The 13,544-nt window shown below is 43.9% G+C and overlaps 1 protein-coding gene across 1 annotated transcript in view; it reads left to right on the forward strand.

Annotated features, from left to right (window-relative positions):
* The window catches only part of LOC119374662 (DNA replication licensing factor mcm4-A), an 88,447-nt gene that overhangs the window by 35,980 nt on the left and 38,923 nt on the right, over nucleotides 1-13,544 (forward strand). The window contains exons 9-13 of the mRNA XM_037644827.2: nucleotides 1,117-1,326; nucleotides 1,772-2,006; nucleotides 5,482-5,724; nucleotides 8,762-8,846; nucleotides 11,250-11,396. Of these exons, the coding sequence (XP_037500755.1) occupies nucleotides 1,117-1,326; nucleotides 1,772-2,006; nucleotides 5,482-5,724; nucleotides 8,762-8,846; nucleotides 11,250-11,396 (920 nt within the window). The remainder of the gene's footprint in view (nucleotides 1-1,116; nucleotides 1,327-1,771; nucleotides 2,007-5,481; nucleotides 5,725-8,761; nucleotides 8,847-11,249; nucleotides 11,397-13,544) is intronic.

Below are 13,544 nucleotides of genomic sequence, written 5' to 3' on the forward strand. Positions count from 1 at the left end.
ATATAAATGTGAAGAAAGTAAAGTGGACGAAAAGATAACTTGCCGGTCCCTACCGGCGGTTATGCTATGGTTTACCCTCCCTTCTTTTCCTACTCCTCACTTTCACTTGCCTTGCTATGCTAGGAACTGCTTTACCCTCTTTCCTTTCTCCTCACCCTCTTTCCTTTCCCACCCCCTTGCTATATTATACTATGCATGGCTGTGCTATGCTAGGAGCTGCTTGGCACATATTCACTTTCTGTGGCTGGTCACGCGAACCGGCGAAACGAAACGAAAAAGCTTTAACCGCTCCACTGTTTCAAGTTTCGCTTGCGCGTGAAAACTGCGCTCAGAGGGCAAATGAGATGAGGAATGCATCACTGTGAAAGGTAAACATTGTTAATTGCCAGGAAGGGCCATATTATACAACGAAAACTCTGCCGAAAATTTTGCAGTAAGCGGCTGAAGTAGCAGTAAGCTGATTTCATTTTCTGGAATGTTGTCATATATCCTTTTCAATGAACATGGTACAACCGCTCAATGTTAGAGACATAAATATTTGCGTTAGAAAATGTGGGGCTAGTAACTGCTCCAAAAGGCTCACGTGCTACTCCAGAAGCTGTGCCAAAGTGGCTCCAATCAATCACATCACTGATTTTTATCCTCGGGCAAGTACAACTACATAGAACAATATCTCTTACATTAGACTCTTTCATCGGGGTGAAAAGACAGCCCTCTATAGACTGTTGTGCCTGAGTATTAAATGCACTTGCTAGCACTGTCCCATGTCCTTTTGAGCAGGTCCATAACAGTTGCAGGGCATGAAGTAAGTGCTCAGGGAGCTCTTGTTCAAAGGCCTATAAAGAGCACTCCGCTTTGAAAGCCTTTTGTTGTAGGCTTGCTAGACTGTTTATCGAGATGGTGCCTTAGTGTGAATACTTTATCTGGGTAGTATTTTAGTGTAAAATCCTCAGTTTGCTGCTCGTTTTTAATTTATGTTGCCACATGGAAGAGAAGGAAAAATAGCAAACAGGCAAGCATTACTTATGTCTCAATTTGTTGAATATCTGCAGGGTGTGCTTTGTGACTGGATAAGCTTCCTGTGAGACCTTTGACTAACCTGCATGTCATTTTCAGGATGCAGCAGAGCAGACAGGTGCAGTAGCCACCAGCGATTCTGGGACTGGCCCTCAGCTGGTTATATGGGGCACTGATGTGGTGGTGAGCCACTGCAAGGAAAAGTTTAAGCAATTCTTGCGCACATTTGCTGAAACTGATCTGGCAACTGATGAGCTTATGGAGGGTGTTGACCCTGTGCAACCCCTTTACCTACAGAAACTTGAAGAGGTGAGTTTTCTTTGTCCTTGTCCCCAACCAGTTTTCTCTTTGTTTGTTTGTTTGTTTGTTTGTTTAATTATTTATTTATTTATTTATTGTGAGCCTCCTACTCTGTAAAGAAAGGTGGTTACTATAGTAGTTTGCGTAAAAAGTCTAATTTACTTTTATCTCAAAACTTTTGTCAGGGGGTTACATAGCAGAATCGAATGTCCCATTTGTGCAAGAGAAAAGAAATAACAGTAAAATGTGTAAAAGCCTGGAACTGTATACTTCTTGATCTCAAAGTGGCCTTGTCATGGTCCAAATGCATTGTGCAGAATAGAGACTTCTTGCATTGAGTCTATAAAAAAAGTGCACTAAACAATCGCTTTTTTTTTCATGTTCATACCAAAAATGTTTTCAAATGGGAGTTCATGTGCTCTATGCCACTTGTTTCTCTTCTCCTTTTCTACAGTTGTACATGCTGGAGGAGCCATTTCTCAATGTGAACTGTCAGCATGTGGCCAGTTTTGATGCTGATTTGTACAGACAGCTCAAGTGCTATCCCCAGGAAGTGATTCCTACATTTGATATGGCTACCAATGAGGTCTTTTTTGAAAAGTACCCTGATGCCCAACTACCTCATCAGATTCAAGTTCGCCCATACAACTCTGAGAAGACTCAGAGCATGAGGGCACTGAACCCGGAAGGTTAGATTGACATTCCTATATCCTCTTCTGGTTGTAATAAACATGTGTGCCTTGCATGTAAAGGTTGAAAGCTGGACCAGTTGGTGACTGATCATTATACCGTATGGTGAAGTAGCGCACTTTAGACGGGGACAAAGGAGACAAGAAGTAGCGAGTGTCATGTCCTTCTTTGGTGCGATCTTGTACGCATTCCAAATAAACACGGAGGCGTGTCGTTACATCCAGCCGCACGCGAATGGCCCATGTGAACCGTGACAGACGTCACGGCCCTGCATTGACCAATCGCGTGCGGCTGAATGTAATGCCACGCCTCCGTGCTTATTTTGGAACGCGTACAAGATCGCACCACTTGTCTCCTTTGTCCCCGTCCAAAGTGCGCTACTTCACCGTACGGTATAATGGCCACTATTCAGGTTTCTTTTCAAATAGTAAAAAATTGTGAGGTTCTAAAGAACTATGCTTATACAGAACTGCAGTGCACTAAATACCATATTTACTCGCATAATGCTCACACCCTTTTTCTTCAAAAAGTGGCTCAGATTTGGGAGTGCGATCCTTCTGCGAGGCAAAATTCTTTAATAATTTTGGAATACAGACATGTTGCCGGTTGGAATGACAGAAAGTTGAGCTAGTTCGTAACGAGGGGAAATTTACTGTCCTGGCAGGTGGGTTTTTTTTTTTTTTTTTTCTGTGATCCTGTTTAGATGGCTCTAAGATCACTTCGGAATACCCCTCGATTACGTGTCGTTACCTTTACAAAGTCTGTACAGTCGAGTCCACTTATGATGATACCGATTATAACAATATATCAGGTATAACGATGAACAACGATGGCACCGTCCACTTTTGTATGCTTTCTATGGTAAAATAAACCGCTTATTATGTTGCTCTAGTGCCGCGATGTTGGATATAGCGATTGAATCCGGCTACAGCGCGTGCCGAAAGTGGCTCTGCGCCGCGATGCGCCTCACACCCCGTCCACCCCTTCAGAAAACAATTCGACTACGCCGCTTACGAGGAAGTGAGAGAAGGAGGAGGAGCTTTCCTTACGAACTCCACTCCCGTAGCTGCCGCTTTGGCCTCGTCTGCGCACCCGGTCGCTCACTGGCCTGTTGTGTGCGCCGTGCTTCGACTGTCTTTCTCCACAACTGCCTCCGTTTTACGTTTCGCCGCGGATGGAACGTCATGCCCGACATCCCGGCAAGGGTGCTGGAGTTGTGGTCAGCGCTCAACAAAGATGCGTCAGGTCTGGACGACTTTCTTCATGCGGACGACGCTGTGGAAACATCCAAGTGCCTCAGTGATAAGGTGATCGTTGCGCTGCGGACAGCGGTGAGAGTGATGACTTTGACGACGCGGTTGAGCAGCCTACCCAGGCATTTTTTTTCTCAACCCGCTTATAACAATTATCAGTTATAACGATGGGATTTTCTTGGCACTTGGATATCGTTATAAGTGGACTCGACTGTATACACTGACTTGGTTAAGAAAGTTTACGCGCCTGTCTTTAAGGTCGCATATTTTCCCATTTTCGGCTCGTAGTAACTTTTCCTGATCAGTGTCCAGTTAAACGTCTCCCTCTGCTGTACACATGGCTGCAGGCCTTGGCCATATGAAAAATACACGATGGAGCTATAAAAAGAAAAATAGTAACTAAAATAAAATATAGTGCTTTCATTCGTCTGATACTTCAGTTCTGTAAAAACACCTTGGATGGCATGTGATTCCTAAAACGGTAATCGCTATATGGCAAGTCTTTACTGCATTATGACGTTTTAAAAAATTGTGTGCCTGTATCTGTTATCACAAGTTCTTCACCAAGAGCAAATGATGAATTGCGAAGCAGACAAGGTGGCGGTGTAACTTTATGTATTCAGAGGCGCCACTCATCTCTCTGCCCCCCCCCCCCCCTTTTTTTTTCTTTTTTTTTTAGTGCTTTCTCTGTGTACTTCACATCAGTGAAGAGGCAGAGAGGAGTTTCGTATCGTTCTAGGAAAGTTATGTTGGTGTTCTCATGACCTGGAAGTTGAAAACTCCTTAGAGGAGTGGTGACGCAAAAATTCGGACGCAATTTGACTGTTGCATCACACTAATGGGTACATATAGGTACTATCTGTACAATATCAGCCACAAATGCAGCCTAAAAAGTATTTTAATTGAGTTTTGAGTTCATGAAAGTGCTGCATCGGAAAAAGAAGCAAAAAGCGATGATGTCATCGTGTGGGGCCTTTTTGTTAACGTACGTCACGAGTTCTGGCCGGGTTACCGGAGGCGTGTACCCGACGCACAATGCTGGTGGCGACACCTTATTATGCAGAGACTTACCTGCTTACTGACTGCGTAAAGCATTAGCAGTGAGATAATTAGCAACTCGCTGTATTCTTATTGCTTGCTTTTTTTTCTCTCTCTCTTTTTTTTTTCGACAAGAACAGCAACGCGACGGAGAAAACAAAAAAAAATTATTGTAGTTGGACAAAATGCCACAAGATGTCGCTACCAGCTCCCCATAAACAGCTGTGGTAACCAGGTATCCGCAAACGTTAGGAAGTCCACAGACAAACTAAAGCTGTCTACTGCCGGGATCGCATTGCGTAGTGGACAGATAACTGCTTCGGCGTTCTGACCTGCGTACATGGAATTGTTATGCTTTGAGTACGCAGCGTTGCCCAATATAAATATGAGTCAGTAAAGCGTACATCACGTCACTTGCATGTTACACACAAACACGGTTACAGAGCGGCAATGTTGTGATTTCACTGCTTCCTTCGTCACTTCTCAACCTGCTACTTTACAAATGATCGAAGCGAAAACGTCGCCTCAGTTGGACGACGATGACAAGAACAAAATCGCAGCCGCCGGCGAGATTCGCGAAGTGAATCAAGCCTTTCTGACTGATTTTTACACTCCTCTCAGCTCTTTCGTCCATCGCCACACTAGATAAGCAATGTTGTTTGACAATTGAGGAAACAAGCACTCACAACGCTCAAAACAACAGACGAAACAGCAGCACTGACAACATGGCAGAACCTGGCCAGTGACATCACTGGCTCTCGCGGTCACCTGGTAGTATTTGCCTCTTTGAAATCGAAACTAATCAAAACTGCCTTTGGTCAGTTACGAATTAAACATTCGTCTCGCGCTGGGGCAAATGAGTTTCATTGCCACTATTAATGAGTCATTAGCCACTGATTATGAGCAAGAACCAGGTTCACAAATTTTCTGTCACCGCTCCTTTAAACCATTCTGCTTGGTGTTGTGCACAGTATATCGTACTATTACCATTTCTATTGATGAATACATTTTATCATTGTTTCTTTGTTGGTCACTTCATCGTTACTATTGTTATTATTATTATTATTATTATTATTATTATTATTATTATTATTATTGTTGTTGTTGTTGTTGTTGTTGTTGTTATTAGTATTACTACTACTATTACTTGTTGCACATCCTGACGTTTGACATTTTCTTTCAGATATTGACCAACTGGTTACAATAAGTGGCATGATCATCCGCACTTCCAACCTGATCCCTGAGATGCGTGAAGCTTTTTTTCGTTGCACAGCTTGCGCACATGTTGAGGCTGTGGAAATTGACCGTGGCCGCATTTCCGAGCCTGTGACCTGTCGCCATTGTTCAGCAAAGTACAGCTGCACTCTGATTCACAACCGTTCTCAGTTCTCAGACAAGCAGATGGTCAAGTTACAGGAAGCACCAGGTCAGTGCTTTATTATTCCAGATTATTACTGTCCCAACTTTTACGTCATGAAAAGCACTTGGAATTACAATAAACTGCCGATTTTCGTACACCCGATTTTCCGGACATGCTCGAAAATTCGGACGCTTTCGCGGCACCGTCACCAGTCCCATAGACTTCAATGTATCAGAACGTCCGAAATTTTGGACGCTGAAGCTATTTCGCGTCCGATTTTTCGAACTTTCTGCCCAAATTGCAGGTCCGAAAGGCATTATTTGAAGTCCCCACCTCTGCCGCGCCTATTATCTCGTAGGTTCGAACCAGTGCTTTCGCGAGTCGATCTGTTTGAGACAGTAGCAGAGTCCGAAAGTCAGCTTTGCTGCAATGCCGAATCGTTATGGGGTGAAGCAGACCAGAAATTCAAAGGGGGCCGCTGTCGCGGCGCCGTGCGGCGATTTTACGGATAAGCAGCGGAAATGCACAGAGGCGTGATGGCGGCAGCTGGCAAGCACGCCAGTATGGCTTAATCGCTGACCACCCTTACGATAAGTATCTTCAGTTAACTGCTCGGTAGTGCACGTGGCCTAGCGCAGTTTCATGCGTACTGCATGCATTTAATAGGCAAGAACCCAAATGCGTCGTGCCGCCATTCCTGCTGCGTCTTTGTTCGAGACCGCTAAGTGCGCCGCATAGACGCGTTGCCTTTGCGGACGAAACCAGCTCGCCATTGCCGCGCCCGTGTGCGGTCAGGAACTAAGTGCACATCACGAACCCTTTCATGATAAATGCGTGCGTACGATACACCAACAGTAATGTGACGGCGTCAGCTTAGTTGGCGATGTGCTGCACACAACTAGAAACGATCGGCTTGACACGGCAGCAAATGCTGCCTATCGGCGACGATTCGGCGATGTGTGTGCACATTGTTTACATGCGCACACGCATCGGGGAAAGCCGGACGAGTCGTCCGCGCTTCCGCCACAGTCTTTGTGTTCCGCGTCATCGTTTACAAACGCTTCATGCGAGATAGCCGTAATCTATTCCGCGCTTTGCTGTTATCAGCGGCGCTCATCACGAGATGGAAAAGTGGCGGTTGGCACGTACATGTTTAAGGGGGGACGAGGGTCTTAAGGTAGCAAAAAATCGTAAAAATTGTTAACTTTTGGAAATCGCTATTTGAAAGTATTTGTAGTCCAAATTATGCTCTGGAAAAATACTATGCTATGGCAAAAGGGACTTTCTTTATCTTACATGCTCAATAGATTAAATTTAAAATGTTTTTAAATCATGAAACGCTATTTTCTCAGCTTTGTTATTTTTGTGAAGTGAACATGCCTTAGGGAAGTTTTGAAGAGGTCTCTATGAACATATTTAAACAAACTTGGTATCATTTTTTTCAGCAGCACCTGAACTACAGGCTAAAGCTTTTCTTTTTTTCTGAACATTGATGCAATTTTAATTATGTGATAAGTACCAGCTAATTACCGGAAGCTAACTTTTACCTTCCAAGTCTGAAAATCATTTCTGATCAAAGAAACAGCTGTTTTGACATCTAATTTGCTTTAGCCTGTGAGGTGGACCTTTTAGAAGAACCACGTAGTCCTGAAAAGTAACTTTTTGTATTCTAAGTTATCATAACGACCCATAAGGAATTACAGTAAACTCTCGTTAAACGGAACCTAAAGGAACCAGGAAAATGTGTTCCATTTAACAGGAGTTCCGTTTACTGAGAGATGAACAGGGGTGCAGAATTCATGTACGAAACCAATCATATCAGATTCAGTTGTTCCATTTAAGCAGCAGTTCCGTTTAACAGATTTCCGTTTACTGAGAGTCTACTGTACCTAATTACAATGTGGAAATCTGTCACCACTTCCTTTCTAAATGAAATATTTGAAATATGTTTGCAGATTTGAAATCTCCATTAAATGATACACATGCATACCAGTTTTCATTAAAATAGGATAATAAATAAAAAAGCTTTTTTCAAGACCCTCATCCCCCTTAAGCGGGGTTCGCGGCAGGTACCGAATGTATTTGCGAGAGCCTGGGCGCTCACAAAAATGCCTGATAATTGTACTGGGAGGCATTAAAGCTATTTCGGACATGGCTGGGCCGATTTGACCGCTTCAGCTAAATAAAGAAGCATGAATTCGATTTTTCGGACGATTTTGCGGTCCCTAGGGAGTCCGAAAAATCGGCAGTTGACTGTATGACAAAGGTCTTCTCTGTAACTTCACATAGGCAATCTTCTTGCACAAATTTGCAAAAGGATGTATGTATTTACTTAAACTTGGTAGCTTATCATTAATCCGTGCGTATATTGTACAAGAAAATGATCTGTGCTTTTCTTTTTTTTTTAAGCTTTTGTTTGCACTTTTCTGCGTATGACAAGTGCAGAAATCTAGCAAGGAGTGCCTTGAAATCTTGTACAAGCACTGCTACCCCCCCCCCCCCCCTTTTCAGGATGAAATATTGTAGAAAAATTACATGGGCAGGGTCTTTGTTTAGTGTGTATTGAAACTCAAGATGGCAGCGAGGCAAGCGTGATGAAAAAAAAAAGCTTCGTCCTCCTTGTATGCCACACTGTACTTTGTCAGTCGCATAACTTTGAACGTGTTACTTTTTAGTGTGTACTGTTAAAAGCTAGCTCTTCCTTGTGTGCTGAATTGAATCTAAACATAAATTATTGCTAATAAAGTGCATATCCCAAGAAAGGTCTGTACTTAGACATTAGAGAAATTTTTTAATGCATGCTGTTCCCGCAGACGCAGTGGGGTCTCCCTTGAGGTGTGTGAAGCGTTTTTAATAATTTAAATGTTCACACGTCAGGTTTGTGAATATGGTCTTTTATGTAGCTACAGCATGTATAAAAATATCTGATATGTAACTAAACACCGAGATGCTGTTTTTCTTTTTTTATTGTCTTGCCACTTGAGTGACTTGACACGTCTCTACACTGAGCGATGTTTCTCATAATTTAAAGATATTTCCTTCACTTACTTGAGATTGTGCAAAGATATTCTGTGTGTGACCTATATTTTGTTTTATTCTATAGAGGATATGCCTGCTGGACAGACACCACACACTGCGCTCATTTATGCTCACAACGATTTGGTTGATGCCGTGCAGCCAGGGGACAGGTGTGTGCATCAAAATTTTTATTTTGTGCTCATAGACCTTTTGCAGCACCATAGTCATGGGCACCTCCATATTTGGTCATGTCACAATGCCCACTATTTAGCAACTCCTAATTGACATTTTGTCATTTTTTTATAATTATTGGCCATGGCGCCTGTAGGCATTACTCAGACAACCGCCATTTCAGGTTTTTTTTTTAATTAATTAGTATGTATTACTAAGCGATCTCTGAAGGCCTCTAAGCTGAAGTTGTCTATAGCGGCTAGTGGTGGCTTATGCCTGCTTGTTCCCGATTCAGAATATGTTCACTGGTGGTCCCTAGTGTGCACAAACTGCTCACTTTAAGCGGTTCATATGTAAATGGAATGTTGCTTTATTTTTAGAGCTTCAACAGCATCTGGAAGATGGCACTGCTTCTACTCATTGTTAATGTACTATGTGTGTGTGTTTCAAAAAGGGATACGCCAAAGGTGAATTTTGAGGTCGAATCGAATACTTATTTAATAGTGCTAGAAATGAATCAGATTGAATCGACTGACAAATACTTTTTGAAGTTGAACAGCCGATTTTAAAACTAGTGGAAAATGATTTTTACATTTAAGTAATCATAACTAAAAAACGAATGGCACATCAGGGACAAGTGTATGAATCCTTCACATGCACAGAACCCTTCAAGGAATGTGACTGATCATCGTATAGCCAATAAACACTGGTTTCCGGGCGGCATATCCTGCTGCACTATACAAAATATCTCGTGTTCCATGGCTATACTTTGCCTGCGGGGATAAAGTTTATTGTACTTTTGGGCCAATTGTGTGTTTATTTATTTCAGTGCAATTTATGCATCCCTGAAATGCTTTATTTTATTTATTATTATTTTTTTTTTTTTTCATTGTGTTAGCATTTACGCTACAGCATTACCAGATAATTTGCGCCACAAATGTAAGAGATTCACTTTGTTTCGAGGTGGCAATAGGCAATTGGCTGCTACCCTCCTTCTTAGCACTGCTTTCCTCCTCAACTTGCCGAGAACACAGCCATTGCTGGTGACAGGTGCGCCCCTCCTGCAGCCGTCGCAAGAGCGTGGTTGAGCTATAGTGCCCAGAATACACACGTTTTCAAATTTTCACACTAAGGGGCCGCCACCAGTGATTGTTCTATTCTCAAATTTATTGTTTGCTTTGCTTTGTGCTTTTCTTGCGTGGTCAATTCCAGCGCCTCCCCCCTGCAATACCTTCTTGGTGCTGCAAGAAATTGTTCATAAATAATGAATGAATAAATAAATTGATAATGAGGCCTGTAAAGGCTGTGTCAAGCTTCTTTGGGAAACCTCGTGTTTTTTCAACTCAAAGGAATTTTTGGTACATGGCAGGAAATGTGCATTAGTAATAAATGGTGGGATTTTTTATATACTGTATAATATGCTGCAAATTTTAGCCTATTTAATCTGTGTAAACATTTATACAGTAGAACCCCGCTGTTACGTTCCTCACTGCTGCGTTCTCCCGGCTGTTACGTCGTTTTCCGCCGGTCCCGGCATAGCTCCCATAGGATACAATGTATTGGGAACCCCGCTGTTACGTCGTAACTGTCGGGCCGTTCCCGTATGAAGTGCGCCCGGAGCCGACCGAGTGACTACCAAAGAGAGCAGCCATGGTGCATTTTCACGCAGCTTGGCCTCGTTTGACCGTAATATTAGCCGCATGAGAGGCGCAAGCAACAGAATCTTTCAATTGATGCAAACAAAAGCATGGCCTCCGAGATTCAAATTGCAAAAATGGCGTCTATGACGTAACTGCTCGCGAAAGCAAGGCCTTCGAGATTGGCATTTACTATTGACAAAAGCATAGCCTCTGAGATTTGCATTGCACAAACATGGCGTGTATGACGTAATTGCTTGCGAAAGCAAGGCCTTCGAGATTGGCATTCACTTCTGCCATCGCGTTGGCGTAGACTCATCATCATCGTTATTTGTCGGAGAACGGGAGGAGTTCGAGCTGATTGGAGCTCGCATGGTCGTGCGTGCGGTTCGCGGTCGGACTCGCCGCGCCGGTCGTGATTGCGTGTGCTTAGTTCTTTCATGCCTACAGCTGTTGGTGTTAAAAAAATCACATACGTTGATTACATTTCTGTGGATAAGGCCGTCCTAAGCTCCGCGTTTCTATCCATCGACTAGATCGCGGCTGAGCGCGCCAATTTTCGTGCTGCTCGTAAGAATTGAAATAAAATTCTGTACCACTAAATATTTTGCCGTTTTTCCTGTTTTTCGGCTCTTACGTTTCCCGTCTCTTACGTTTATTTCCTATGGTCCCTTCAAAAACGTATCAGCGGGGTTCTACTGTATATACAACTTTCACAGCTGAATTTACATAAAGCTCTCCCCCCCCCCCCCCCTTTCATTTCAGGATTACTGTAACTGGCATTTATAGGGCATCTGCTGTTAGGGTAAATCCTCGACAACGAAGTGTGAAGGCTGTGTACAAGACCCACATTGATGCTGTGCACTTCCGCAAACTTGATAACAAGCGCCTTTATGAAGACTCTGAAGATGCGTATGTATGCCTGAATGGTATTTTTGTCACTCACCTAAAGATCCCAGCACAGTGGCTGTGACGTACTGTAGCTGCTCAAAGGTTGGGGGTGCAAAAACTGCATCACATAGCTCTGAATTGCTGTAAACCTTCCTTAAAACAGTTTTCATGCCATATAAACTTGCATAGGAGCCACACTTTCTTCCCGGCATGGCATGCCTCTCCCATAATTAGTGTTTATGACCAACCTCTAAAACTGCATGCGAAGTTTCAAATGATGTAAAACACTAGTTATACTGGGTTATACACATGTATCTGTTCAAGATGCAGCATTATTACTGATTAAGTTCCTCTTCATTCTTTATCACTTGGGATATTGCTTCTATTCTCACTGAAGCTCACGAGAGTGAAGACATTGCCTATTCCCTTAACTATTGAAGTTTACTACTACTACGACCACCTCCTCCTCCTTGACAGCACATGTATACTCCCAGAGGTCATCATCCTCAGTGCTGGCCATGCTGTTATATGTTTAAATTTGATCAAATTAAGAACTGTAAACATGGTTGTACACTTGGGTTGAGTCATTGTCAGCTCTTGGGGACACCATGAATATTGAATATATATGGATCCACCTAATACAAGTTATTTGAGCTCACTTAGATGCTTCAGTCTAGCGTTCTTGTGTGCGGGCAACCTCGTTTTCTCTTACCTTCCACTTTGGCTAGCATTATTTTCATTTTGAAATGGTTATTCTCTTCGGTGCTTGTGTTTCTTCGACACAATGATGGTGTGTGCATTTATACATGTGGCGCCAAAAGCAGACTATTGTGTGCAGGGTCCTTGCAGACGCTGATGCAATAGCCTGCTATTTTAATTTGCAGAAAAATCCACTGTAATTTAGTTTGTGTGAAAGCCTGGTTGGCAATAGCAAAGAGCAGCCATTCTGGTAGGGTTGCTGTGTGGTCTAGAGGAGCAAGTAACGCATGGCAACCCTTCCGGAACAGCTGCTGGCGGACGAGAAAAAGTTTACGGCAACCCTATCTTGGCAGCTGCTGCTTTCCTATTGTCACGGGTGAGAGTATAAAAAGAAGAAATGTATTTACAAAATATACAGACGGAGATAGAAGCAGCTGCTGCCAAGATGGAGGAACAGCAACATCACGAGCGCTATTTCATTCTTCGTCTTCATCGTCTTGTTGAAGCGTTCTTGTTCCTGATGGCATGTAACATATAACCCCCGCCGTTGGTAGCGCCGTCTCGGCGCTTAAGGAACAGCAGGATCATGTGCAGAGAAGTAGGGCTTGAGGCGGGAGACGTGCACGATATCAGTAACGGGTACCGAAGATGACGAACTACTGTCCAGAGGAGCGATCTCGTACGTGACCTCAGTGAGCTGGCGTAAGACCTTGTAAGGCCCGGAGTAACGAGAGAGAAGCTTCGATGATAGGCCAACGTGGCGGCAAGGTGTCCAAAGGAGGACCAAAGAGCCTGGGGAATAGGTAACCACTCTATGATGGCTGTCGTAGCGGGTTTTCTGAGGCAGCTGGGAGGCAGAAAGACGATCCCGTGCGATCTGTCGAGCCACTTGAGCGCGAGCAGTTACATCACGGGCGTACTCGGTGAGAGTGGACGTAGCGGAAGGTAGAAGAGTGTCAAAGGGTAACGTGGGATGGCGGCCAAACAACAGATAGAAAGGGGAGAAGCCAGCGGTGTCGTGGCGGGACGAATTATACGCGAATGTCACGTAAGGCAAAGTGCTATCCCAATCACGATGATCTGCGGAGACGTACATGGATAGCATGGTGGTCAAGGTGCGATTAAGGCGCTCCGTAAGTCCATTTGTTTGCGGGTGGTAGGCAGTGGTGAGCTTGTGACGTGTGGAACACGAACGGAGAATGTCCTCGACGACCTTCGAAAGAAATGAGCGACCGCGGTCGGTCAGTAGCTGTCGCGGAGCGCCGTGGTGGAGAATGACGTCGTAAAGCAAAAAGTCTGCGACGTCGGTGGCACAGCTTGTAGGTAATGCCCGCGTGATTGCGTATCGTGTCGCGTAGTCAGTAGCTACGGCAATCCACTTGTTACCACTTAGAGACGTTGGAAATGGTCCCACGAGGTCGAGGCCGACGCGATAGAAGGGGACACTTGGAATGTCGATAGGTTGAAGAG

The sequence above is a fragment of the Rhipicephalus sanguineus genome, chromosome 1 (assembly GCF_013339695.2).
Source record: "Rhipicephalus sanguineus isolate Rsan-2018 chromosome 1, BIME_Rsan_1.4, whole genome shotgun sequence".
Lineage (NCBI taxonomy): Eukaryota > Metazoa > Arthropoda > Arachnida > Ixodida > Ixodidae > Rhipicephalus > Rhipicephalus sanguineus.